General features: G+C 41.2%; 4 protein-coding genes across 8 annotated transcripts; 3 read left to right on the top strand and 1 right to left on the bottom strand.

Moving 5' to 3' along the window:
• Window positions 1-89: 89 nt before the first annotated feature.
• On the top strand, window positions 90-9,163 carry mynn (myoneurin). Its single transcript, XM_088614531.1, has 8 exons — window positions 90-210; window positions 1,817-2,117; window positions 2,397-3,244; window positions 3,712-3,871; window positions 4,443-4,621; window positions 4,792-4,875; window positions 4,999-5,085; window positions 5,644-9,163. Exons 2-8 carry the CDS (start codon window positions 1,849-1,851, stop codon window positions 5,895-5,897), a joined length of 1,881 nt encoding a protein of 626 aa, XP_088470657.1. The 5' UTR covers window positions 90-210; window positions 1,817-1,848; the 3' UTR covers window positions 5,898-9,163.
• Window positions 8,874-15,835, top strand: lrrc34 (leucine rich repeat containing 34). Of its 4 annotated transcripts, none has more exons than XM_088614586.1 (11): window positions 8,874-9,003; window positions 9,520-9,637; window positions 9,820-9,947; window positions 10,519-10,583; window positions 11,469-11,552; window positions 11,886-12,014; window positions 12,136-12,231; window positions 13,469-13,623; window positions 14,603-14,758; window positions 14,925-15,051; window positions 15,535-15,835. In XM_088614586.1, the coding sequence occupies exons 2-11, from the start codon at window positions 9,531-9,533 to the stop codon at window positions 15,754-15,756; spliced, it is 1,269 nt and encodes a 422-aa protein (XP_088470712.1). In that variant the 5' UTR covers window positions 8,874-9,003; window positions 9,520-9,530; the 3' UTR covers window positions 15,757-15,835. The 4 variants fall into 4 exon arrangements, with proteins under 4 accessions (XP_088470712.1, XP_088470721.1, XP_088470694.1 ...); XM_088614568.1 differs by lacking the exon at window positions 8,874-9,003 and adding an exon at window positions 9,240-9,310; XM_088614595.1 differs by lacking the exons at window positions 8,874-9,003; window positions 14,925-15,051 and adding an exon at window positions 9,238-9,310.
• Window positions 15,836-15,978: 143 nt separating this feature from the next.
• Window positions 15,979-19,901, top strand: LOC148676860 (uncharacterized). 2 transcript variants are annotated; one of them, XM_088614556.1, is made up of 7 exons: window positions 15,979-16,874; window positions 17,016-17,069; window positions 17,497-18,580; window positions 18,662-18,835; window positions 18,956-19,094; window positions 19,213-19,409; window positions 19,634-19,901. In XM_088614556.1, the coding sequence occupies exons 3-7, from the start codon at window positions 17,537-17,539 to the stop codon at window positions 19,769-19,771; spliced, it is 1,692 nt and encodes a 563-aa protein (XP_088470682.1). In that variant the 5' UTR covers window positions 15,979-16,874; window positions 17,016-17,069; window positions 17,497-17,536; the 3' UTR covers window positions 19,772-19,901. The 2 variants fall into 2 exon arrangements, with proteins under 2 accessions (XP_088470682.1, XP_088470673.1); XM_088614547.1 differs by lacking the exon at window positions 17,016-17,069.
• Window positions 19,902-19,939: 38 nt separating this feature from the next.
• On the bottom strand, window positions 19,940-26,306 carry lrrc31 (leucine rich repeat containing 31). Its single transcript, XM_088614536.1, has 11 exons — window positions 26,191-26,306; window positions 25,477-25,535; window positions 24,993-25,226; window positions 24,483-24,632; window positions 24,071-24,238; window positions 23,575-23,742; window positions 23,074-23,241; window positions 22,311-22,478; window positions 21,641-21,805; window positions 21,220-21,387; window positions 19,940-20,839 (listed from the first exon to the last, which is right to left on the bottom strand). Exons 2-11 carry the CDS (start codon window positions 25,487-25,489, stop codon window positions 20,451-20,453), a joined length of 1,791 nt encoding a protein of 596 aa, XP_088470662.1. The 5' UTR covers window positions 25,490-25,535; window positions 26,191-26,306; the 3' UTR covers window positions 19,940-20,450.
• Between the last annotated feature and the right edge of the window lie 269 nt (window positions 26,307-26,575).

Raw genomic sequence — 26,575 nt, 5'->3', positions numbered from 1 at the left:
TAAAACAGCGCTGAGATCATCAGTCTCTGTCCACGACCTGTGAAAACCCTACCGGGAATCCACGTGTCCACGCAATAGCGCCTTTTTTTGGAGGACACACTTCGCCGGAAATGACGCCACATCGTCACCGAAAGGGTTAAGGGCCTTGCGTCTGACGTATTCGCAAAATGGCTGAATGAGAGATTAAAAATGGACCAAACCTTTTATCAGGTTAGTTTAAAAGAGCGGTGTGCATTATCTTCAACGCGAATCTCGTTGTTTAAGCTTTAAATAAGTTCCATCGGTGATAACGACCTGGTTGCGCATGGATGATGCGATAAGTGTATTACAACTTTGTTTTTATAGGCAGTGTCCGGCGTGTCTTTTCGCAATAAGAGCCCTTTGTTGTGGAAAAAGCAGTCTGACCGGGAGACTACTAATGTAAAGGACAGATCTGCAGCTTATGAGCATTATGAGAGCGGACCATGCACACAGTTGCTTATTCAACATTTTCCTTAAAGCCAGAAAACGTAGAAAGGGAGATTCTGTTACATATGAGCCACATTACTGTTTGTAGCTCTACAGTCCAATTAGCTGTGAAAGCTGGATTTCGTACTAATGACAAATTTAAAACTTGTGTTTTCATTTAAATTGCTTAAACAATATTGCAAATAACACTGAATGAATCTTCTGTGATTTTAGCTATTGCATATGTTGTATGTAAAGCGTAATGTTTTTTGGCTTTTCCTACAACTTTATGTAGACCACTTTGTGTCTTGTCAGTGCAGTGTAAAAATATTTTTGCGTGTCTTTGATTCTTCACATTTCCACGCTGGGTTGGTTTACAATGCATTCACAAGCTTCGCCTGTAGTGTTTTGCCTATGCAGCTGAGGTTGTTACAGCTGCTTTAACGTGTACTCTTAACTTCGGGATTAATATTTAAACTCCCTGAAGTGTGATCGACTGGCTATAAACCGTAGAGCCCATGTCAGCGTTTCTGTGTCACTGTTGTGTGACTGAATATTTGATTTTTAAGTACCCACGAAGTTTCCACATTTCATGCCGTGACGGTGCATTTCATTCGCACGTTGTGCTACTCTGCTTTGAATCAGGAAATGTCTAACGGAAGTCTTTGACTCATTTCGGATGCATTGTTATTATTTTTTTTAGTAGCCGATGTCAAAAGATGATTTCTTGATATCCAAAACTGAAATGCCAACATTTTTGTGGATATGACAAATGTGAAAAAACACATTGATATCTAAGTTTGGAGTTTGGCATTGACCTTTTTTTCAACGTCAGTAACTCTGGTTTTGTTTTTGTTTTTAAAAAATAGATCTAACGAAGCCCGATTTTTTTTATTCTAGTAACACCAAATGTTTAGGTCGCAAAACTGTTTTGCGATGTACTGTATGTGTGTGTCTGGGATTGGGAGTTGAGCTTTGCTGCTTCAGAGCTCTTCCATCCTGGTGCATTTCATCCTGCCCCACGGAGACGGCATGTTTTCTCCACGGCTGAGAGGGTTTTCCCCTCAGTGCCCCGTTTTCAAGAGACTGGCATTCCTCCGAACCTTTATAATCTTAGATATAATTATACCTATTTTGTTTAAAAGGAGAATTTTAAGCTTTATCCATTCTGTTGAGGTATTAAGAACTGGTTGTGTTGTGGTAAGCCTGCATGTATACAAATGTCTGCATAGTCAAAAACTAGTAGGTTATGCTTATGTTTTTTAAGATAAAGCAGCAATACATTTCCCAACCATGTATCTTGCAGTTTTCTAAAGCCATAGAAACCCAAGAGTACATTTTGACATGAATAACTGTGCATACTCCCCAGGTTTAATGGAGTGACATCGGTGCTTCTTTACCATGCAACCCCTACATCACTGCAAGCATCTTCTAGACCAGCTGAACAAGCAGCGCGAGGCAGGGTTCCTGTGTGACTGCACTGTTGTGATCGGCCAGTCCCAGTTCCAAGCTCACAGGAATGTACTGGCAGCATTTAGTGAATACTTCAGCACACAGTGTGGGGATCCAGCTGGGAACAGCGTCATGCTCCTGGACCCAGAGACAGTGGACGCAGCGTGGTTTGAGAAGCTGTTGAAGTACATGTATACTGGGGACATTGAGTTTGAAAGGTAGGCAGCTGTGAAAAATGTTATTAAATAAAGAAGCACTACGGGCTCACCAGTCCTCCTCCGAACTTGTAGCTGATTTATATCAAATGTCATGAAAATTACACCAGAAAATGTCTTGTGTATTGTAGGCGCATTACCATGTATCTCATACAATCAATGTAATTACGGTTGTCAATTTGTTTAGAACTCTCATTTAGTTGCATTTTTTAATATTCTTAAACCTGATGGTAGCCTCTCTGTGCCAGCTGTTTTTCTTGAACGCGGTCGATCTTTCTGCAGCTGCAATGTGAGAGAAGTCCATAAGGCTGCCACCTTTCTCAAAATGGAGGCACTGGCTGCGCTGTGTGATTTGACCCTGGGCTACCTGACATCAGACGCCAAGCCTGTTTTTACTGAAAGCGCGAGTGCTGCTGGGGAGCAGGAGACCGGCGAGCACGAGACCGGCGAGCACTCCGTGGCGTTGACCAGTGACGAGTTTTCCGATGCGGATGATGCATTGATGGATTCCTCACCGGAGAGCCCAGGTTCTGTCCTCTCGGCAGCCGAGAGTACTGAAGTCCACACGCAGGGGCCCGAGAAGATGGGAAAGAAAGCCAGGAAGCCCAGAAACTCGGCTGATGGCGACAGCCAACCAAAGAGCCATCAGAAGGAGAAGAGACAGCAGAAGGCTGGGGTGCAGCCCCAGCAGGGAGAAGCCTTCAGCGATGCCAGTAACAAGACAGCTGATGCCGCTGGACAGGGGATCCAGAGCCGGGAGGGCCCGGATGGTGAATCCTTGTTATCCGTGGACAATGGGACCCCGGCGGACCAAAGTCCTGCTGCTCCCAAACTTTCCTTAAAGCGGGGAAAAACGCGGAAACATTGCACGCTGAAGGAAAACTGTGCCACCGACCCCGCCAGCGAGGAGAACAGTGACATTCCCGAGGGCGCCGAGATGGAGGACTTGTCCGACAAGCAGCTGAAAACGAAGCCGGCCTGCAGCACCTGTGGGAAGGTGTTCTCGGAAGCCAGCAGCCTGCGGAGACACATGCGGATTCACAAGGGCGTAAAGCCCTATGTATGTCAACTGTGTGGCAAAGCCTTCACGCAGTGCAACCAATTGAAGACGCACGTCCGCACACACACAGGTATGGCGCCACTGCACCTTCCTCCTGAGCTGCAGCCTGCCCAGACCTTGGTAGAATAAATCAGGCACAACCTGTTAGTGCACACTTATGAGGGTAATGGTTAAGTCTCTCCTTACCTTGCAACGTGGGCGTCCATTTAAAGATTACATGAAATTATATCCAGTAATTGGTTTGTGTAACATTGGCGCAATTAATAACAGATCCCGTAGCTCAGATACCAGTTCCAGGTCACGCATGGAAGTCTTATAGATTTTCTTGCTTGTATTTTGCTATAGGTTGGTTTTTAGAGGAGGGTTTTGGTAGGCCTTCTCCAAGGCCTGCGATATTCTCTGAAGCCTGCAATTACCTTCTTATCGCTTGCGGTATTAATTTTTTCCCAGTTTGTTGATTTGCGTAGGTACGGGGGTCCTTAGGAGAATGCAGAGTTGCGTCTATAACAGTCCGATTGCGAAATGTGGTTTTTGTAGGGGAGAAGCCTTACCAGTGTGATCTGTGTGAAAAGGGTTTTGCTCAGAAGTGTCAGCTGGTCTTTCACAGTCGCATGCACCATGGCGAAGAGAAACCATACAAGTGTGACATCTGTGGCCTACAGTTCGCTACATCCAGCAACCTCAAAATACATGCCAGGTGAGCCTCTCAACAGGGGGCTTTTTGGGGTCCTTAAGGATAATAGTTTAAGTTATTAAGGGTAATAGTTGTAAACATTTTTCTTTTATCAGCGCTGAGGGTCTAAGGGGACTCTTACCCATTTCGCAGAGGGCCCAGTATTTTCTGGTCTTTCTCCTAACCTTTATTCTAAAAACTTGAACTCTGGGCCTGGACATTATGCTGTCCAGAAGATTGTTTGAAACCCCTGATCTAACCTGAGAGTCAAAACTGGAATGTTTGTGTTCATCAAGATTTTATTCTAGACAGAAATGCTTTTTTGGCAAAAACAAAAATCCTGTATGTTTCTAAAAAGTGCAGGTATAAGCCAGATGCATTTTGACCCTTATCTCACCCTTATTCATAAGTTATTTAATTTGTCTTTAAGCAGTCCTTAAATGTATCCATAGAGGTCATTCTATATGTGATATATGTCTGCATGTCAGGCGGATTTGTTTGTTTTATTTCTTGCTTCAGTAAGAAAGAGCACAGCTATTCTTTTTAGATTGTTCCATTGTGGTTTGTGATGATTGTAATGTTGGTCTGCTCGCAGAAAGCACAGCGGGGAGAAGCCATATGTGTGCGATAGGTGTGGTCAGCGCTTTGCCCAGGCTAGCACACTGACCTATCACGTGCGCCGACACACGGGGGAAAAACCTTATATCTGTGACACCTGTGGGAAGGCTTTCGCTGTCTCCAGCTCTCTCATTACCCATGCAAGGAAGCACACAGGTAGGAGAGAGTTTCCCTTGCTGTCTTTTATACTCCACATATTGCAAAAGGTAAATCATCTCAGCCAATCACTGAGTTATATTTGGCAAATTAATTTTTAATGACAAAAGTCCATCTTTAATTGTTCTGCTTTCAGCAATAGTGTTATTTTTCTGTGTTTAATTTTGTAGGGGAGAAACCATACATGTGCCGTACTTGTGGGAAAAGTTTCATTTCTTCCGGGGAGCTCAATAAACACTGCAGGTCCCATACAGGTAGCTATAGTGCGAGCTGAGTACCTTGTTTAAAACACAAAACGAGTAAATCATGTGTTGGAACAGTTTTTGTTTTCTTGGCGTATGTCTCTAAAACGGATCCTTTTCCTTTCTTTATTTCAGGTGAAAAGCCCTTTGTGTGTGAATTGTGCGGAAACTCCTACACAGATGTAAAAAATCTCAAAAAGCACAAAGCAAAGGCACACAGTGGTAAGTCAAAGCCACTGTCGATAGAGGTGCACTTTTCTTAACTAAATCCAGCTCACTAATCATATTCTAAGTATAGGATGTGTAATAAAAGGGTGGCACAGTGCTGAGTGGTGAGCATGGCTGCCTCACAGCGCAGGGCACCAGACCTGTTTGTACATTTCTCCCAGTGTTTGCACGGATTTCCTCCAGGTGCTTCAACTTCCTCCCACAGTCCCAAAACATACTAGTAGGTCAACTGGCTTCTGGTAAAATTGGCCTTGGTGTGAGTGTGCGTGTGTCTCTTTTTGTCCGTGTGTTCCCTGCGATGGACTGGCTTCCTGTCCAGGGTGTGTTGTGCCATGTGTGCTTGCTGGTTGCCGGGTTAGGCTCTGGCTCCATATTGGATGAAAAGGTTAGAAAATGGATAGATGTTTTTCTGATATACGCATACATTGTAAATGATGTATAACAGCTTAGTCAATTGTACTGTTTCAGAGCGATCTTAAAATATTAAAGGTAGAAACTACACCTGTAGAGAAAACCATATTGTGTTTTGCTCTCTTCATTTTCCTTCTGTAGTTGACAGAGGCCTAGACCCCAGCTCGAGTACCTTTGAGGAAGGACACGTGCAGCAGAAAGCCTCCTTGCAGGACACGGTGGAGCTCAAGCCTGCCGACGTACCTCTTTCCCTGACTCTGCCCATTGCCCCTGAAGAGCAGCAGATGCTGCTGTCGGGCACAGACAGCTCCTCTGTTCCTCCCGATCAGCTGCTCCGACCGATGGTGACAGGTTACTCGGAGCCCCAGTACATCTTTCTGCAGCAGCTTTACTGAAATTGCGCCAGTAACGTACCTGAGCTACAGTTCGGGGCAGAAGGACTTCGATTCTGATCCTGTCTGGGGGCATGATGGCAGCTCGGTGCTGCGTTTGAGTTTTGAACAACATCAATGTAAGCACATTAAGTTAAAGAACACCGATACTGTGGGGAATTTAGACATGGGCTACATCCCGTTTAGGTTTTCCGCAAGGAGTATAAAACCTACAGTTGCTCCAGCTGTGATACAGTTGAATTACAGATGAGGCCAGAATTGCGATAAAAACATAGCTGCACCCTGCTGACATTTTTAAAAGCTTTTGTTTCATTTTTTGCTGTCGAGAATTTCAGAGTGTTGAGAAAAAACATAGCCAGTAAAATAAAATGTTGTAGCTGGTGTTGGCTACACTATACATTTTGGGAGCCCTGTATACTACTAAAAAGTGAGATGTTCAAATTTTCTCCTGTTGTAACTCTGTTTGTCACCTGGACATTTTATCTCATTGTGGATCTAACCGATTTAGTTTAAATCGAGACTGTGCTTTTTGGAAAGTCTACATGAAAAGCCATTTGTTAAAGGTTTTGGAAAGGTGCTTGAAAAGACCATTCCTGATGTGAAAAGTAAGACCCCCTTTTGGCAAGACATCTTATGGCCTTAAGATTGTCTTGCCAGCATCTTCCTTACTTTGAAACTGATGTGAAAGTTCATTATCTCTTCACTGTGTATCAACGTTGACTGGCATAAGGGAACATGGTGGACTGGAGGTGAAAGATGTAAATGTTCTCATTCTATTTAATCTAGACGCGTAATCTAGATAACAGAGGAGGCTCAGTCCCTGACACCATAACAAAAATCAAGTTCCTAGTTTGAAAGAAGCTTGCACCTGCAGAAGGTGAGCATGGCACCCACTCCTACCTTCAGATGGACAGTGTCTCTGGACTGCTCTGGCCCTCACCCTCTTTATTTTTCTACATCTTCACACACAAAGTGACACTGTACGCCTTTTCCAGCTTCTGTCTATCACAGTAATGGAATGGAATGGTGCGTCTGGAATGAAAAGCAATGTAAAAGCATGAACACAACCAGTATAAAATGCAACACGCTCTTGATTATGGTGTTCTGATTATATTGATTTTGCATTGAAAGAAAGCTGAAAAATGTTTTGCAGAGGTTAATGGTTTGAGCTCCCAGATTATCACTAAAAGCCTGGAAGCAGATTTCTGCAGCTGCAATTGTTAACATACAGTAATATGTCATATCAAATCCAAAATCTCAGACATTCCCTGTTTTTAATACCTTTCTTTTTAGATTTTGTTTTTCTGTGTTTTGATTTGTGGATAGACCATCATATGCTGGGGTTCTTTCATCATTTCAACCAGTTCTTCAAGCTAAATGTTTGTGTGTTTTTTAATTCTATTTTCTTTTTAAAGCAGGGGGAGTCTCATCCAATAATGTTCTTCCTTATTTCATTTTCTGACAGCATGTTATCAAGAAAAGGACCCTGAACCAAAGTTTGTGATCTTTGTTTTTGATAGATGACTGATAGGGTGCTCCCGTATGGACTAAATAAAAGTATTTTAATTAGTCAAGTAATATGGAAGAGATATAAAAAAGGATATCTAGGATTGATCCCTCATGTTTTGCTAAAGCATTCATTACATCCAGCGTCATGGTCTGCTTCAATGGTATTGGCTTGAGCATCACTGAAAGCGCAGGACCGTGCAGAACGTCTGAAGCAGAACTGTGGTGATGCTGACCATGCTATCAGGCTGTGAATGTTGTACAGAGACACTACTTCTCTGTGCTGCTTTTATTCTAGTCTGGTTCTGCCAGAAAGCTCTTTCACTAAGTTCCCAGTTTGTCATCGTCTTCTGTGGGGGGTGATAGGAGTATAATGTTAGTAATTCTCGAAACCCAGTGCTGTTTGTGCGATGAGGTTTAATGTGCTGTGACAGAAGTCTGGAACAACAGGGCCAATCTCGCACAAAGAACCTCCATTCCAATATCATCCCAGTGCTTAATTCTTTCATGTGACATCTTGCATTAAGAAGACATATGTACCATAGATTGACCCTGACATTTTCTACATATAAAGCTAAAACATTCATAAATGTTTGCATCTTGCAAATGTTGAATTGTCTTAAAGGCAATGGAATATTATCAAGTTACAAGGTCTCGAAGTAAGAAAACTTGCTACAGAAAGAGATTTTTTTATCTTAAAAATGGATGCCAAGGCACAAGTGTATCTGAGCTGGTGTGGTTTTTAATGCACCTCTAAAGACAAGATAGATTTCTGTTAGACAGTGAGTCTGATAGACAACAACTGACAAACCCAAGTGGCTGAGTGGCTGGGTTTAAATCAAACATAGTATTCCAACAGCCATCATAATATTTCTGGAAATATTTCCACTACTTCATTATGATGGGAATCATATCACTCTACCTGCTGTGGCCTAACAAGTCTGACTGTTAGAAATGTTGTCATTAAATCATTGACACCTGGTATGTTGTAATTCACTGTGGTGATGTTGTTTTTGATCTAGATTAACATTAAAATGTGCCGAGGTTTGAAACAAGTGGTAAACCTAACCACTTGTATATGTGGTCAGAAAGGACACTTGGAAAAAAAAATACATTCCCATTTAATTCCAAAGGACCTGAATAACAATTAAAAAAGGCATAGAGAAAAAGCCTGTCATATGGTATACCATCATTTTTCTGCACTTTTTGGTGAAAATATGTGGATATTTTTGTAATGCAGAAATGACAGAGACTTTTGAATAATCATCTCAGTTTTTCTACTGTCCTTTCAAATGATCACTTATCTGTGTAGGGAAAATTCTCAGTGCAGAGTGTGGATGTAATAGAGGATGCATTTATTTGTTGTATTCCTAGAGCGAACATTGGCGACCCCTTTATTTTCGATTAAATAGCACTCACAGTTATGAAACAGTTTATGGATCTATCTGAGAAACTAGAACTGTCATGCATTCAGCATATGCAGATGCTTTTTTAAGTAATAAAATATCGTGCTCTGCTATTTTGCATTTTACTGTGTAAAGCATTCTAGGAATTCGTGCGGAATTGCTGGAGTACTGAAATTTTCGAACGGAGACTGCAGTGTGTAAGTGTTCGTAAATGCAAATAAACTATATGAAATCGACAGTGTATTTAAAATAAGCTGTACATATATTTTTTGTTGTCATGCATTCAACGATTTAAGAAATGATTTTGTATATTTTCCGAGCTATTCTTTAATAAACCAGGTTTTGACAGTTACAGAAGGTCTGCTAAAGATTTTGGCCCCTTTATGTTCAATTTACTAACTATAAAACGACGTGAGTGCGCAGCGCTGGTGGTGGTTGCTATAGAGACAGCAAACACTACCGCTGGGTCCTGGGTAAGGAGGCTGGAATCGAAGAGCTGACGAGGTAAGACAGAAGGAAAACATTTTATGTACGGAAACTTACTGGCAACTTTATACTGAAGTTTATCATGTTATAAATTTAGTAAGGAAAGCGAAATAAAAAAAAAACATACACAATTTGTCAAATACGTATGCGTTCTCTTGCCAGATAGTGAACCGAATATGATCATATCGACTTTATGGGTTCTGTACAATTAATTTCTTGATCCGCAGTTGGGACAGTCATGAGCAGCATCAGGGACCGTTACTCGGCAGTTTGCTCAGAATCCGAGTTGCCCACAAACCCCTACATATTGCATGTGTTGCATGACACGGACGAACGAGTTTCACGGTAAGCACTTCGTGATCTGATTTCGGTAGTATTGCAGTTACTGCATTATACTGTAGCTATACAGTATGCATCACTCGTTTTTACTCACTCTAAGCATTATTGTATCATTCTAAAAGTACACGTTTAATGATTTTCTTGTTATAGACCTTAAAAGGACTTCTACTAATCCTTGTTTAAGTCAGGTTGTCTCCTGAAGAAGGCGTCGAAATTAAACTCACCGGGAACAACCGTCTTCTGCCAGTCCAGAGGTTGTCAGATACAGACGTTCTAGCTTTGTCGAAAGCTCTGGCCGACAATGTGTCTGTGAGAGGTGAGCATGATCCTACAGCTGGCACATATTACCAATCCATACCGGAGGCACAGCATTGAGAGGAGCTGTAAAGCAGAAGAGCAAGTCTTCTATTTTAACCGCTTCTAGTTTGATCTTCTTGAGATTAGTATGTTCCACTCCCTCATTCCTCTAAACACCTGTATGTGCAGATCTTGCAATGTGCTGTAGATTTGATGCTTCAGCATTCCGCAACATGCTCTTGTCAGATGAGTTATCTTCTGTTGCGCTGGAGCAGTGAATTCAATTTCCCCTGATATCTGTATGCAGTATGTATGTTTTCCCTGTGTTTGGGTGGGTTTCCTCCCACAGTCCAAGGACATACTAGTAGGTTAATTGGCTTCTGGGAAAATTGGCCCTGGTGGGAGTTTGTGCGTTTGTGTTTGTGTCTGTGCCCTGCGATGGACTGGCGTCCCGTTCCCTGAGTGTACCCTGCCTTGCGCCCCAATGCTTGCCAGCACAGGCTCTGACTCCCCCAACACCCTGTATTGGACAAAGCGGTTGGAAAATGAAAAGTTGGGACACTTTTACAGGATTTGCTTTTTCTTCACAGGCCTGGACTTGAGGTACAACAGCATAACTGATGAAGGAGCAGCTCATCTTGGGGTCCTCCTTCAAGTACAGTAAAACTGAAATGTTATTGTCTTAAATCTCCAAAATGGGTAGAGATAAATTAACCATTTTATATATTAGGGAACGTTCAGAAAAGAACACACGAAAAAGGAGTAGGGATGTATTAAGAAAAAAGGTGCTTATGTCAGGAAAGAATCTCTCCAAGGAAAATTTTAGTCAGTAGCTTCTTATTGCATAAGAAGTAGTAGAAGAAATATACAGAACAAAAATGATGTATTTTTTTCTGCAACAATCAAATTACTGTTAGATACATTTTTCTAATAAAGACACTAAAATGGTGCAGAGCGGCACAGCACTGGGGTCCTGATTTCAATTCCAAACCTAGGGTGATATTATTTCAATAGAGTAAGGGTGTTCTCACCGTGTTCATGTGGATTTCATCCCACAGACCACAGACATACTGAAAGGTTAATTGGCTGCTTGGAAAACTGGCCTTGGTGTGAGTGTGTGGGTGCCTGTGTGCCCTGAGATGGACTGGCATCCTGTCCAGGGTGTATACTGCCAGCCTAAATTTGATGGAAATGGATGGATGGACTAGATGGTGCTTGCATTCTATGAAAATCATTTGACATAAACATCCGAGTTCTCCATTCAAATTGTCATATGTCATATTTCCAAAAATGTTTTTGCCAAAAACGTTTATAGTTATGCAGTAAGTTGATGTTTAATTAAAATTTCGTTTAATTTTAGAATTGACAGATATTTTGCATTTCACAAAATAGCCATACAAATATTTTGCGTTTTACAGATAACATTTTGAACTATCCTTTAATGGTCTGTACTTTGTTTAACTTTGCCTTTACTGTAAGCTTCTACATTGAAAGCAATTGCTTTTCTCTTGTCCAACATTACTAATGCTGTATTTTACAGGAAAATTTCTCTCTCCGTTGTCTTAATCTGATGGGGAATGACATTGAGGTCAGCGGAGCAGAGTTCATTGCAAAAGCACTTCATGTAAGTGAAATGGCACCTGACCTTATTAAAATTAATATGGAGGGATATTATAAATTAATATTCATAGAATGTGCAGCATTCACAATGCTGTTATTTTGTAACGACAAGAAGCAAAAGCATATTTAATGGTATCATCAAAATCATGAAGGCGTCTTAAAAGATGTGATGAATATACAGCTTCTTAAACAATTTCAGGAATGGCTGTGTTATAGAGAACATTAGAGCAAACATTAAAGACAATCCAACACTGATTCATTTTCAAATATTCAGTGAATGCACAATTATATATCCATCTACTTATTTCATGGAACTACTAGCTTTTTTGTTTTAAAGCGGAATGAGGCTTTGAAGACATTGCAGATGACTGGCAATAAGATTGGGGATAAGGGTGGTATGCACTTCGCTGCAATGCTACAGATCAATTCATCACTAGAGGAGCTGGATCTTGGAGACTGTGATCTGGTTAGTAAAACAATAGAAAGAAGAGAGCATCTGTTCCTGTTTGAATGTTGAACACAATTTACACTGATAATATGATGTACGGATAATGACCTTCTATATTTGTTCTCCTTCTTTTACGCAGGATACACAGAGTTTAATTGCTTTTGCAATCGTCCTGAATCACAACAAAAATGCTCATGTCATTAACCTCAGTCGCCCCCTACTCTTCAGCCAACAGGTATGTGTGATGAGAAAACAGGGCTCCTGGAGCACCTCTTTTGAAAACACATGTTGTACAGTATTACATACTTGCCCTGGATGTGCACTAAATGAAATGCAAACTTCATTATGCATATAATAATAGACTGTGTTTAACAAGAGTTTAAAATACACAGAAAAATGTACAAACTAATACATAATAACTCTCAATGCTAACATTCAAGACATTGATCATATCCTGATATTGCATTTATTTTTTAAATTTAGTTTAATAGTGCAATCTGGCAAAGCTATGATTTAAGTCTTGATTTAAAAACAGTCATTGAGGTATCAGCTCTTACAACACATGCCAGTGAGTTCCACTTCAATGTTAAGGAACAAAGTGGACCACTGTCATTTGACTCTAGTGAATGTGCAGGCTGTTTGGATTTAACATCTTGGATAAACAGGTACCATTACATTAAGTGCTTTAGATGTTGGTAAAATAATTGTAATATCAAATTTATGTACTGTACACCAGTAAAGTGACTGCATTCTGCACAAGCTGTACATGTGACAGAGCGTGACTTGTAATATGAGAGAAAAGAGTATTATGATAGTTGAGATACAATGAAGATATTTCTTCATTTCAGCCCATGTTCATTAGATAAGTAGATAAATTATATAATTTTATCTGTTTCTAACATGATTAAAAGTACATCTCATTTGTTTAAAAAGATCGATGCCAAATCATATGTAGCCCCCACATTTCTCACCTCAGATTTCACATTGCAAGTCATGTCAGTGGAAACTCAGTTCTAAGAAATAGGTTCTAAGAACCTGTTTATAATGTTTTTATGTTTTATTCTAAATGCAGGCATTTGAGATGTGCATTTTTTAATATCAGAAAGACACTCAAAACTGAAGTAGCATTGAAGTAGCCATTTATTTTAATGAGACATAAATTTCTGTTTCATTAACAGAAATAACCTCATGTTTACGGATAGTCTCACCTAAAGGTAACAAATGAAAAAGAAAATAATGTATGACCCATAACAGATCTCTGAGGCACACCACAATATTAGCTGATTTTGATAGACTCGCCTAAGTAAAGAAAGTACTGCATGTTGATAAGATACTGTATGATCTAAAGCTGTCCAGTACAGTTCTAGACAAGACACTATTTTAAAGACAATTGTAAACAGTGGGTGGAAAGTATTGCCATTTAAAAAAAATTTAAGTTCTGAAGGGACGAAATCCTTTTGTAATGCTCTCAGGAGGAGACCACAGTGCACATGGCAAGGATGCTGAAAGTAAATCGGCATTTGAGGGAGCTCCACCTGGGGAAACATGAGATGAAAGATTTTGGTGTGGAGAGACTATGCGACGCGCTGAGTTTCAACTCCACCCTGCGCTACCTGGACCTACGGTGGTAACTGAGCCTCACTTGTTCTTCTTAAAAGTGATGACTTTAGATGGCTTTAAGATGACATTATAAATGCAACATATATATGACTAACAAAGAGTAAAGATGGGGTACATCTAAAACTACAGTACTACAGCCCAATTTCATGTTTATTCAGTTATTTTTCTAGGCAATTTTGGAGATTTATAATTTCTTATTATAATAATATAATATATATATAATATATAATATAATAATAATAATAATTGCTTACACTTATATAGCGCTTTTCTGGACACTCCATTCAAAGTGCTTTACAGGTAATGGGGACTCCCCTCCACCACCACCAATGTGCAGCATCCACCTGGATGATGCGACGGCAGCCATAGTGCGCCAGAACGCTGACCACACATCAGCTATCAGTGGGGAGGAGAGCAGAGTAATGAAGCCAATTCATAGATGGGGATTATTAGGAGGCCATGATTGGTAAGGGCCAATGGGAAATTTGGCCAGGACGCCGGGGTTACACCCCTTCTCTTTTCGAGAAACACCCTGGGATTTTTAATGACCACTGAAAGTCAGGACCTCGATTTTACGTCTCATCCGAAGGACGGCGCCTGTTTACAGTATAGTGTCCCCATCACTATACTGGGGCATTAGGACCCACATGGACCGCAGGGTGAGCGCCCCCTGCTGGCCCCACTAACACCTCTTCCAGCAGCAACCTTGGTTTTTCCAAAGTCGTCTCCCATCCAGGTACTGACCAGGCTAACACCTGCTTAGCTTCGGTGGGTTGCCAGTTGTGAGTTGCAGAGTGATATTATTAAATCCACATTTTTTCTTTAATTGTAAAGAGTAGAGATTCCAGGTGTGCATGATGTGTACAGTGCCAATATCACTCATGTACTGTACATCATTCACATACATCTCTGAAAACACTTTGTAATGTGACTTGTGCAGATGTGCACGTATAAATATAGCAAGACATATTTTTATTGTTTTAAAGTAACAGCATCACAAGGGATGGGGCAAAATGTCTTGCTGAGCTGCTGAAGCAAAACACAGGACTGGAAATTCTGGACCTGGCTTCAAATCGCATCGAGGATGATGGGGCTGTGTATCTCAGTGAAGCTCTTGCCATGTACAACAGTACTTTGAAAGCGTAAGTCATTGTCATGAAATTGTTGAGGAAAAAAAAGTCTAAGATGAAAAGAAGCTAATCTGCAGTTCAAACCTGCCTGAAGAAGACAAAATGCACATGCCATTTGAATCCAGTGTACGCATTATGTTGTTGTAAGTGATAATATTTTCTTTTTTTCTTTTTCAAGGCTTTCAATTCCAAGCAATAATATTGGTGCACGAGGACTAGTGTCTCTTGCCAAAGCCTTAAGAGTGAACACCACACTGTCTCACATTTATATTTGGGGCAATATTTTGGAGGCGCCGGCCTGTTTGGTGAGATATTGTCTTAGTTACTGTATACGTAAAATATATCAATAGCAACAGTCAGTTTTACAGTAACAGAAATGAACTTACCAGGTTTCAGCTCAAATACTGTAGTATTGGACCTCATAGTTCCCCTTCACTAAACTCAAAATAAAACTGACGATTCCTTACTTATACTGAGAATACTATTTAAAAGGCAAAGTATTGCCTTTGTAAAGTATAAAGGACGACAGCAATGGGTATGAATGAGACATAAACCTTGAAGAAATTGTAGCTAAACTGCTTCCATTTTTCAGGATTTTAGGATGTTGGCCTTCCCCATTTTGTTGTTATCTCTTTTCAGATTGGAATTTTAAATTAATAAGTTGGATGAAGAGAGTGATAGCCTGTTTCCTGTTTTACAGCATGTTTGTTGTTTAGAAAAAAATATATTGAAAAAGTATCTTTTATCTTTTCGCAATCCCCATTGCCCCACCCCCCATTCGTTTCCAGGCATTTTCCAAGCTCATCGACAGCGGGCGGCTGTCAGAGGAAGACACGGATGTTTCTCCGTATGAGGTGGAGGGTCGTGTCTGCCTCTCAGAACTATTTCATGGCCTGAGGCGGCACTATTACTGGACACCCAGTTACGGGCAGGATGGAGATCCGGCCAGCAACTCTTCACTGGCCCTGAGAGACACTGCAAAGGAAGGAGTCCCCTCAAGTTTTATTTAAAAAGATAAATTATTCTGCTAATGTGTATACAGGAGGCTGAATTCAATCAATGTGTTCTATTAAAGCAAATGCAATTGTGCTGGCAGGTCTCCATATGCTTTTCTTAAAACATGAGAGCACCTTACACCCTCCTACAATAGGAATCTGAGTTGCCACTGACTACACGTCCCCGAAATGTCTTAAATACAACTATTATTGTGTAGTAATATTTAAGTATTATGCAGTATTGGAAACTGCATTGACAACTGGAAACTAAGCTGGTAATACAAAACAGTGAGATTTTATTTTTATTGTGCATGTACATGTACACTTTAAACTTATTGTAACACATTGTTATGCCAGTCATGAGATGACAGTTTGATTTAATTTCATTTCAAGTTTGTTTATTGACTCTTTAAGGAAGCACTGCAGCACATGGACAGAATAATCAGGTCGAATAAAAAATAGCTTAATGTATGTTGTACGCTGCCAAGTGTTACGTTTATCGCGATTGCAAATGATATTATTTGTAATAATTACTCAAGTCGGCAATGCTGAATTTAAACAACGATTTCAAAATAAAGGCAACGAAGTGTTATAATTTTATCGGTAACGTGCACACTTGACACAATCCGTTAATCTCCTTTTGAATGAAACGAGCGAGCCCGTAGTTGGATGTTACTAGTCCTAATATGTGTGTAGCGCGGTGACGTTCCCAACTCAGTTGACCTCAACATCGCAGCCGCACTGAAATCACAGCTGCCTCGCCCAGGACAAAAGTGGCAGCTTCCCATCACACAAGTATTAAACCTTTGTGCTTTTCACAGTCGCTGACCGTCCGGATGACATGAGTTGTTTTTTTAAGCCACTTGTCTTACGTACGGGTTGTACCCATGAGAGAATGTAAACGGTTCTGTCGAGCTGTAGCTACTGAGTGTGTCTACTGCGGCCATGGCGACCAGAACAGCTGAAGGAGGGGCTTAGCAGGCCGCCGACTGGGCAGTTAGCAACAGTTGACATACTTCTTACACCCTTTACTGTCTAACAAATCTAAGATTTAATATTAGCGGAAGAGAAGTACCGGGAGCTGCAGAATTTGATTGTTCAGTACAGTAATTGAGCAGGTGTTTTAGACAATTGTGAGTACTTGACGTTTTTAAAAATGTAAACATCGTTGCATAGAATTCTACGCACTTAAGATTTGGTCTTGGTTTGGCTTCCACAAAATTAATGTTCGTCATATTTAGTTGGGTTTTGTTTTTTTAGAATTTGACTTCTAGTGGCTACTTCCGGTGAATAACCTATAAGCAGACTATTCCAAAAATAATTTTAAGGTATGAAATTTCTTATTTATAAATGTGATCCATCTGGTAGGTTTTAATTCACGGATTTTTTAAAGTAAACTAGTGAGGCAGCAGTTGTGAACATACTGCTTGTAAAAAAAGATGACAATATTTTCTCTATGAATGCAGTCGGTTGTAATCTTTAAATTATTATGCAGGTAAACCGAATAATTACAATGAGCAGTATTCAGTATTACTGTTACAGACGTGAGCACAGAATATTATTATTACTGTTACAGACGTGAGCACAGAATATTATTATTACTTTGTAACTTGCAAAGGGTGATTGAACATTAGCACTGAACGTTTTGTGCCATATAAAAATGTGAAAAGAGAAAATATTGGTGTTGTTTGTAATGATTTCATATGGGAAAATGGACAGTTCGTTAGGTGATAAATTTTTATTTTCTATCCACAGTTTTCACATACTCAGTTAAGTGGATGAGTATTTTCCAAGAATGCGCTCTGTCAAGTTCTCTGACACTGCACCAATGAACTCAGCCCAGTTTGATAACCGGGTGATTAACTGTAATATGCCAGGAAATACAGGGGAGAAGGTCTTTTTTCTGGACTGTTCAGCCCAGCAACTGGAGGAACTCCCCTTGGTGGTACTGCAGTTACAGCATTTGGAGGAGCTGCATCTTGAAAAGAACTTCATCCATACGATCCCTGGAGAAATCACCACTCTGAAAGGCCTCAGAGTGCTGTATCTCCAAAATAACCACTTGCACGGTTTGTGTGAGGAGCTGAGCGAGTTGAAGCAGCTGCAGAGTCTGGATCTGAGTGATAACCCTCTGACGTCTGGCCCTGGCTTTTTTCATGTCCTGGCCCAACTGTTTTCCCTCCGTGAGCTGAGGCTCTACAACCTGGGCATACCAGCTCTCCCAGCCCAGATCTGCAAAAACATTTACAACCTGGAGCTGCTGGGTCTTTCGGGAAACAGACTGACGATGCTTCCGAGTGAGATCACAAACCTCACAAAACTCAGAGAAATCTACTTGCAGAGCAACCACTTGGAGATCTTCCCCAGTGTGCTCAAAGAGCTTCCACTCTTGGAAATTATAGATGTGGAACAGAATTTGTTAGTTTCTTTGCCAGGTGAGGTCTGTGGCCCATCTTGGAAGAGACTCTTTCTAGCATCAAATAGACTCACATCACTCCCCAAACGTCTCTGCAAATTTGGCAGCTTAACAGTACTTGATGTCTCCAGCAACAGCTTGAGTAAATTGCCTCGCAACTGTCATGCCTTAACTGAACTCCTGGATCTGGGACTTTCTCATAACAAGCTGGGAGCATTCCCACCTCAGATCAGTAGGATGTGCTCTTTGCAGGTCTTGTACCTGAAAAACACAGGTCTGACAAAGTTACATCCGAAGGCCACAAGCCTGAAGATGCTGCGTCTTCTAGATCTAAGCCAGAATGGGTTCACTGAGTTTCCAGAGGAGATCTGTGCCTTAACAGACTTACAACAATTATCTTTGGATGACAACAAGTTGCAGGAGGTATTGTTTCAACATAACAAAGTATTTTTTTGTTTTTCCCTAAGGACCTGGCAACTTAATTTCTGACCCTTTGACCTGCAGATTCCTGGGAACATCAGGAGCCTGACCAAGCTGAAATGTATGGGGCTGACAGGTAATAGCTTCTCCCATTTCCCAGAGGCTATCTGTGGTCTGCAGTCTCTAGAGAAGCTGTACATGGGCCAGGACCAAGGGCTCAAAATCCATACTCTGCCTCAGAGCATCTCTCTGTTAAAGGTAAGAGAGTTCTATTTAGAACTACAGTTCTACAGTTCTATTTAAGAGTTTCTGTGCTCGTGTTTTATATAATATTTTGAGAGACTTGTGTATTTAATTGTATGTTTTTTACGTTTTAAGAATCTCAGAGAATTGTACCTGGAAAACAACAGCATAGAGGTTCTACCTGAAACTATAGGGCTTCTGCTGCACTTGGAGACTCTTGACTGCCACAACAATCTGATCAAGTTCTTACCGGACACTCTTTGCTGTTTACAAGGTACCGAAGCTCTGAAGTATACCTCTTCAACAATGTTTATGCATTGGAATTTGCATAGTAATGTAGCTACAAAGCAAGCGATTAATTCACAAATCCCCTGTTTTTTTTTTCTTTCAAGGTCTGAAGCATCTCCTGGTTCAGAATAATTGCCTAACACATCTTCCAGAAAACCTGGACAGGCTGCAGGCTTTGGAGACTTTGCAGCTGCAAGACAACCCTCTGTCTGATCCTTCATTGTCAGTGTGTAGTCAGGGCATTACTGCTATACACAAATACTTACAGGACAAGAAATGGAGAAGAACTCAGTCCACAAAGGTAATACTTTACTGCACGGGAGAGTTGCATAGTATAAACAGTTCACTTGGCCTTTTTGTGTGTGTTAAATTCTAGGCGAGAAGGAGCAAATCACTCATTTCCAGTCTTTGTTTATTGTTGCTGGGCTGTATGGTTTTTGTGATTCTGTGAACCATATAACAGTCTGGCCATGCAGGGGCAATGTCTGAGCTGTGTGTAAATGCTTCCTATGTGACACCTCACAGATCCAGGCATGGTGGCGAGGAGTCATGGTGCGAAGAAGACTGGGGCCGTTCAAAGGGCTGCAAACGAAAGAGAAGAAAGCAAAAGGAAAGAAAGATGCTCGAAAAGGAAGGAAGAAATCCCCAAAGAAAAAGAAATGAGGGCAAATATAAAAAACCTGATGAAAAGTACATCACGTTACAAACTAAAGTGTCAAATGTTAACACTGGCTGATTAGTCTGTGCTACTAATATCCATATATGACATATAATAAAAAGTAATAAAACTCTATACTTTGCACTACAAAGGTCTCATTATGTAGTTTCACAATCCTTTTTCCACTTTTTATTTGAAAAGTTCCAAAAACCAATTTGAAATATGATACCTTTTCACTGGATAAATAATGTTGTGATTACAATTTTAGTCCCATAATTTAAAAAAAATATGATATTTTTATATTTTTCTTCAGGTAAATAGTGGTATAAAATGCTATCTTTTGGAATTTAAAAACACTTTTAAAATGATTTGTCTATGTAAAGCAGTGGGGTCAAATACCGTGCCTTTCAGTTCTGGACCATAAAAAGCAGGCATAAAACCGCCTTAATCATAAATCATTTAACACCCCACATATCATTATACATAAACTATAGAGACGTAAATCCCTATTATCCAGGGCTTAAAAAATGACTTAGACCATCAGTTTTCCTTTATTAACACTTGAAGAGCGTTCCGTTGTTGAGCCGCCTTCTGCTGATTCGCACCTGTTCAACAGCCGAAACGGTCTTCTCACTTTTCAGTGTGGAATTATCACTTAAGGAAGACAAGCATCCACTTTTTTGATCATTTCTCTATTGTGCTCCCAAGATGCCAGCTGTCTGGTTCCCCTTCGTCCGACCCTGTGGAGGACTGATAGCAGCTGAAAGTGATGTTCCTCTTGCCGTCTCTGTTGAAGGCCTCCAGGCTGGCCCTCTGCTGGGCAGTGAGGACCCAGCGGTGCATGCCCAGGTCAGCAAGTGCAGCGAGGCGGGGCAGGCAGCTCAGCAGGCTGCCCAGCCAGGGGGACGCGTCCCGGCGGGCAGAGGGACGCAGGCTGAGGTCCAGTTCCACCAGCTCCCGCAGACCCTCAGCCCTCTGGAAAAAGTGGGCCCAGCCCTGGTCCCCCACCGTGTCATTGTACGTCAGGTCCAGATGTTTCAGGTGGACGAGCGCTCCTGAACGTGAAACAGATGCTGCAGAAAAACAACGCAACAAAATACACATTGGGTTAGTACTGGTGATTTCAGTACTTGGCACACTTCAGCATAAGGGTAAGACAAATATGCTGCAAGCAACGGTGCTTACACATTTCTGAACAGCTAGAAATATTTTTAATAGGATTTCTCAAAACCGTTCCACCATATTAACATAGTCAACTTGAAATGATCATTTTCAGAAAAAAACAAATTTTAATCATGTTAAGAGGGTCCAAAGGGGTTATATAACTCATATTAACTTATTGTGTTTGAAGATGTCGGTTTCTTCTTGTATCTCTACCATAGAATTTTCTTCAACAGGTAAAAACCCTCCGGTGTGACAATTCCAGTCCAGTGCAACACTGCTCTTTTCATACCTAAGTGCACCATATCTTCTGTGGTCAGGTTGCAGCTGCTCAGCTTCAGTTCTTGCAGGCGAGATTTAGGCTTCAAGGAATCCAACAGCATCTTGAGGTTCCCCCCCACACACTTATTCCAGGACAAGTTCAGAGTCTCCACCTCACACAGTTGCTGCATCGCTTCAGCTAAAACACACACACACACAGAGTAGCGAATGAACAATATTCTCCATATTTGAAGAGCTGTTGCATCTCATGATCTGTTGCGCAGATGCGCAGATATTGTGATGTCTACTGCAGGGCAACCTCAGCATGCTGTTTAGCAGTGAGGACAATTCAGCATCTTGAACTATTAGACTTCATTATAAACAAGAGGCAAGGAAATGAATGCAGCCCACATGGAATCAACTGTGGTTTCTTGTGGTTAGACTTTGGGTACCTAGGGATCGGTAGGAGTCTCCAGACAGACAGCAGTTGTACAACAGAATTTGCCTCATCTTTGACAGTGGAAGGCAGGGAAACAGCTGTTGGGATATGCCACCAATCTTCTTATTGGATGATAAATCCAGCACTCTGAGGTCACAAAGGGAAGGAGCCACCTGGTCTGGGAAGAAGCAGAAGGCCCTTCTTCAGCAATGGGAGTGTGAATGCCTTTAGGTGAAATTCTTTCAAAAGTGTGAATTACCTGGTTTTTTAAAGGCATAAAGAAACTTTGTAAAAAAAACTGCCTACACAAATCACATCTTTATTTTAATTCTGAGAGCATTTCTTCTGTTTTCCTGCATAGCTGCAGTATGTGTGCCTCAAAAACTGCACGTTCCTGCATTCTCATAAATGTATTGCTCTGTAAAACTTTCTTTTTGAATGTGGAACAGTTCATAAACATTAGGAAAAGCAAGGTTCAGTTATTACAGAAAGGACTTTTCTTGGTTACCATCTCCTAATTCCAGTTTCTTTTTTATATCGTGTCTTTTGTATTACCCAAGTTATGGTGAGAACTCTTCCCAAATCTGGCTTCAAGATCACACAGTATGGTGTAAGCTGTACTGTATGTCTCTCTCCCAGCTGTACTCTTCCTGTACCCAGTGCTGGTGTGACTGAAGACTTACTAAGAGCTGCCATGTCCTCCTCTGTCAGGCAGCACAGGTGTAAGTCCAGGAGCTGCAGGTGTTTCAGCTGAATCATCAGAGCAGCTCCCTGGGCAAACCCACCGGCGGCCTCCTTGTTGCACGACAGGTCCAGCTGCTGCAGATCTGGCAGGAACTGGAAAGCACTGCCTACAAGTACAACAAGGGCTCAGTGCAGTCAGGGAAACTAAGAAACTTTGGGGAACTGAACTGATACGGTGAGAAGCTGTTTTGTTTGATATGCATAAGTGTTCTCAGAAATAAATCAGTTTATGCTAAATGAAGTTCTAATGAAAGTTCAGGAGGGATGAGGGCAGTTGGACTAAGCTATCAACCCACAACTAATCCTGATGTAATTTTTCTTAGATTCCCATCTCGCTCACACCTCACTCGCTCCTCTTCCTCGCTCATTTTGCATCCCTCCTCCACCCTGTCTCCAATTCGCAGCTATCCTCCTAGCCTCCTCGTCCTGTGGCCGGGAGATGGACCCTCAGCCAAGCAGGTTAAGCCAAATTTTCAGACACTCTATTTTCACACAATCTTTGGCTGCCCTCATTCCTCATGAAGAAATATTACAAAATAAAAATGTAAGATACCAAAGTAATGTTTGTTTTTTTGGCCATTTATAATTTTCTGCAGATATAATCGAATAACATTAGCAAGGATTCTCGATGAATATTACTCATACAAAGAAAGCCACAGTCAGCCCTTGGCACTGTGTTGTGTTGTATGGGTGGGTCCTTACCCAGCGTATGAATGCTGTCCTGCTGCAGTCCACACAGGTGCAAGCGGAGAGCTCGGAGACGAGGGGTGTGCCTCAGTTGTAGGGTCAGATCCCTCAAACCCCCAGCCAGGAGTTTATTGGCAGACAGATCCAGAACCTCCAGGTGAGGCATCATACACAGTACCTGGCCTAGAAAACATGGATGCACTGATGATGCAATACAGCAGGTCACTGCAAGGCTGTGGTTTTGAATGTGACATAGAGGCACTCTTGTGGACGTTTAACAAATCTGTACACTTTTTCTGTAATTAGGGCCCTGTGTTCAGTTAGGAAGATCATTAGACACATCAGTTATTTTTATTTAAGAGTCACAAGACAGCTATGATTATTAGCCAGTACTTAACCTGAATCTACACATTTCTCTAACTACACAATGCAGCTACCCGTACTTAACCTACAGTGTCAAATCAAGAGATCTATAAGAGGTCAGTTAATGACGATGGCAGATGACCAAGTTGTTACCCAGAGTTTCTGCATCCTCTGCAGTGAGCTGACAGTCAACTAGATGGAATTCTTTCACCTTGCAAGCACGCACAAAGCACCTTGCGAGACACTGCAGGTTTCCTCCAATGCAGCTGTTCCAGGACAGATCCAGAACCTCTAGCATCGGGATGTAATCGAGCGCTTCTCCTAAATTGCAGATAGGACAAGGAAGCATTTGAAGGAAAACAAATGGATTTCATTTTGTGCAAACCAGAATTCATCTGCTTCCGTCCTTTGCTTTGAATCCACGGAGCAGTGCAACAGCATGCAAGCTTAGAAAGTAAAACTACAATTTCAAATTGCAAAATAAGTATAGAAAGAGAACAGACACAAGGTGGCAATTCTTTGTCTTAACACTTCAGTTAATTAAAGCTGCTTGTCAGTGATGGTGCCATTTATTGTTTCTCAGGGTGCTGTCTGATCTGGCATGATAACTAAGGGGGATATCGACGCGTACAGAGCAAGCTTGTCCTACCTAGTGCTGTGACATCTTCAACTGTAAGTCTACAGCTGCTGAGCTTCAGGGTCTTCAGTTTGTTTACATGCTGGAGGTGAAAGGTCAAAGCCTTTAGTGAGCCACCAATTAAATCATTCCAGGAGAGGTCTAGCTCCTCCAATAGTGCCAAGAATGGAAGCATTGTTGCTGTAGGAGACAGGAAAAAAAAACAAATCCATACAGAGTCACTGTAGGATTATAAAAGGTGTTGAAAAAATGAGACATCTGGTTAATTGATGATCTATTTTTTTCATTTCAACATACAGCTTTTCTACTTTGAATAGCAGTTTATAAAACTTGTATACTTCACATTAGCACCATTTCTCCACAATGCTATTTTCTGACAAATCCATGCAGTGAGAAGGACCAGAGTGTGGACTCCACTGCTCACCCAGTTCCACCACATCTGTGGCCGTGAGGTCACAGTGGCTGAGACTCAGTGTCTGTCTGTCCGGCCTCTTCCCCAGTTTCTGGGCGAACTGCTTCACGCGACCCCATCCCACCACTGAGCACACATCAGAGTCCGCGGGGTCACCACCTCCTGGGAGCGCAGGACAGAATAGATAAAAGGGAGAGCAGGCACAGCAATACTTTACTGCAGACTTAAGAAGAAAATGTGGTGAATAACACACAAAAAGGTCAAATGTTACCACTATAACTGTTACTGGTGGTTATTTCCTACATTGGGGTTGGTGCTTGAGAGTTTTAGGGGGACCTTTAGATCAGAAACAAAGGTGGCATGAGGAAAACAACTGACTTCATCTCCAAATAACTTCAAGCGCTCAGCTGAAGGTCTGTGGTGGAATGAAACCCTGATGAAACCAACCCTCGGGAACTAGAGCTGTCCGTCAATTCCTTTGCATGAAACCCAGATACAGTAGCTTTCATATCTCAAGATCACCTGTTTGTGGTCCAACATTTTCTTTGTCCTCCGCTGGGGAACTTTCTTTGCTCTCACATTCCTTCGTCTCAGGGTTGCCTTTCCCCCTTTTCTCCGAGTTTTCGGATGGCCAGAAGAAACGGCTGACTGAGGGCCGCTGACGGCTCTCGGTGAAGGATTTCTTCCTCCGGATCTGATTCATGATCAAGTCAAAGGGGGATCTCTTCTGGGAGCCCTCATCTCGCCTCTGGGAATCTGCAAGGTGTCGTGCAGTCAAAGGCTCTCTTTACAGAATAGGGTACATGCACTCATTGTACAGAATTGCACAGAGTTGCTCAAAACATTGGAAAATAAAACCATATACAAGAAATTGTCATAACACAGATGATACAAACACAACTTTGTCCAAATGCATACAGTATGCAAAGGTATGCATTTCATGAAAGAACGTGTATGACTCTTTCATTTTTTCAATAGAATTTTTTCAATACAATTTAACACCCACCTAAATGTTCCATGGTAGGATCTTGCCACAGCAGTCAGGTGGAAAAGGTCTGCACAGTTCTGGAAAGGAATAAGACAATGTGAATCCATTTAAAATAAAAATCTATAAAGAGGCAGAAGCATGTATAATTTGATTCAGGTCTAGCTAGAGTTTCATACTAAGCAGAGTCAGAAATATTCTATTGTCATTCTACTCCCAACTTTTCTTGCATAATTCTCAGTCGGCCACAGATTATAAAGTTCCAAAGATACTTAACTGTTATTTACGTCTTGTCCTGAAATAAAACAATTGTATCTCTTTTAAGTGTGCACCTTTAATAGACTATTTCCATACAGAAATAAAAGAATCAGAATTATGAATCAGCTGATTAGTTTAAAGATGCACCTTAATTAAACATTCGTGCTAGGTATATTTCCTCACTAAAGCGGCCCAAAAAAACATGAAAGGTATCTGCCTCGCTTTTTTAATTTGAATCCTCAATGATTTTAATTATACGTCCATGATGCTGTGTGGTTACCGGTTGAAACTTAATAAGACACAGTGAACAAGAGCCTGTCTCTAACCACTCCGTATAGGAACTGAGATTCCACCTAGAATTCATTAATTCATATTAGGAACGTTTCCATTCAAATTGTATTTTAATTAGCTACAAACAGCGGGCTAAAAGCAACATAACCATTAAATAAATTATCTTATTTGTAATTCGGTCGGTACCTCATTAAATTTGCTGTTTTCTGGTGTTTGTTGTTGATGTGTTCCTACCAGGATATAATCCAGGAAGTAAACCTTCCGACGTGCTGTACTTTGAAACCTAAGATCAGGTGAATATTCAAATGAGCTGAGATTGAGACGCACATTCTCTCTCCACGTAAGGTAGTGAAACACCCTTCTATATCAGAAAGATCTTCCACTTTCTGATCACAAATGTTAACAAAATGCAAAAACACCGGATTTTCAATATAAGCTTCCTTAAAGATGTATGTAAATGTATCAGCTCGGACTATATCTGTACTAGCGCCTGTTCTGTGCTTGTTGCCACACTGTCTAGCGTTACTTACTTCATACATGTATGTGATTATACGCTTTTTTTATTTTGGAA

Source organism: Lepisosteus platostomus, chromosome 2 (genome assembly GCF_059453375.1).
Source record: "Lepisosteus platostomus isolate fLepPlt1 chromosome 2, fLepPlt1.hap1, whole genome shotgun sequence".
Taxonomy (NCBI): Eukaryota; Metazoa; Chordata; class Actinopteri; order Semionotiformes; family Lepisosteidae; genus Lepisosteus; species Lepisosteus platostomus.
Note: the sequence above shows the minus strand (reverse complement) of the source record. Positions and strands in the feature narration are given on the sequence as shown.

Coding starts and splice junctions, on each gene's coding strand:
- lrrc34 (XM_088614586.1), top strand. CDS start 9,531: ATGAGCAGCATCAGGGACCGTTACTCGGCAGTTTGCTCAGAATCCGAG. Junction 9,638..9,819: donor ACGGACGAACGAGTTTCACG/GTAAGCACTTCG, acceptor TGTTTAAGTCAG/GTTGTCTCCTGAAGAAGGCG. Junction 13,624..14,602: donor CGCTACCTGGACCTACGGTG/GTAACTGAGCCT, acceptor ATTGTTTTAAAG/TAACAGCATCACAAGGGATG.
- LOC148676860 (XM_088614547.1), top strand. CDS start 17,537: ATGCGCTCTGTCAAGTTCTCTGACACTGCACCAATGAACTCAGCCCAG. Junction 18,581..18,661: donor ATGACAACAAGTTGCAGGAG/GTATTGTTTCAA, acceptor TTTGACCTGCAG/ATTCCTGGGAACATCAGGAG. Junction 18,836..18,955: donor AGAGCATCTCTCTGTTAAAG/GTAAGAGAGTTC, acceptor TTACGTTTTAAG/AATCTCAGAGAATTGTACCT.
- lrrc31 (XM_088614536.1), bottom strand. Junction 24,239..24,482: donor CACAGATGTGGTGGAACTGG/GTGAGCAGTGGA, acceptor TGTCTCCTACAG/CAACAATGCTTCCATTCTTG. Junction 21,806..22,310: donor GGAGGACATGGCAGCTCTTA/GTAAGTCTTCAG, acceptor GCTTCTTCCCAG/ACCAGGTGGCTCCTTCCCTT.
- mynn (XM_088614531.1), top strand. CDS start 1,849: ATGCAACCCCTACATCACTGCAAGCATCTTCTAGACCAGCTGAACAAG. Junction 3,872..4,442: donor AACCTCAAAATACATGCCAG/GTGAGCCTCTCA, acceptor GTCTGCTCGCAG/AAAGCACAGCGGGGAGAAGC. Junction 4,622..4,791: donor CCATGCAAGGAAGCACACAG/GTAGGAGAGAGT, acceptor TTAATTTTGTAG/GGGAGAAACCATACATGTGC.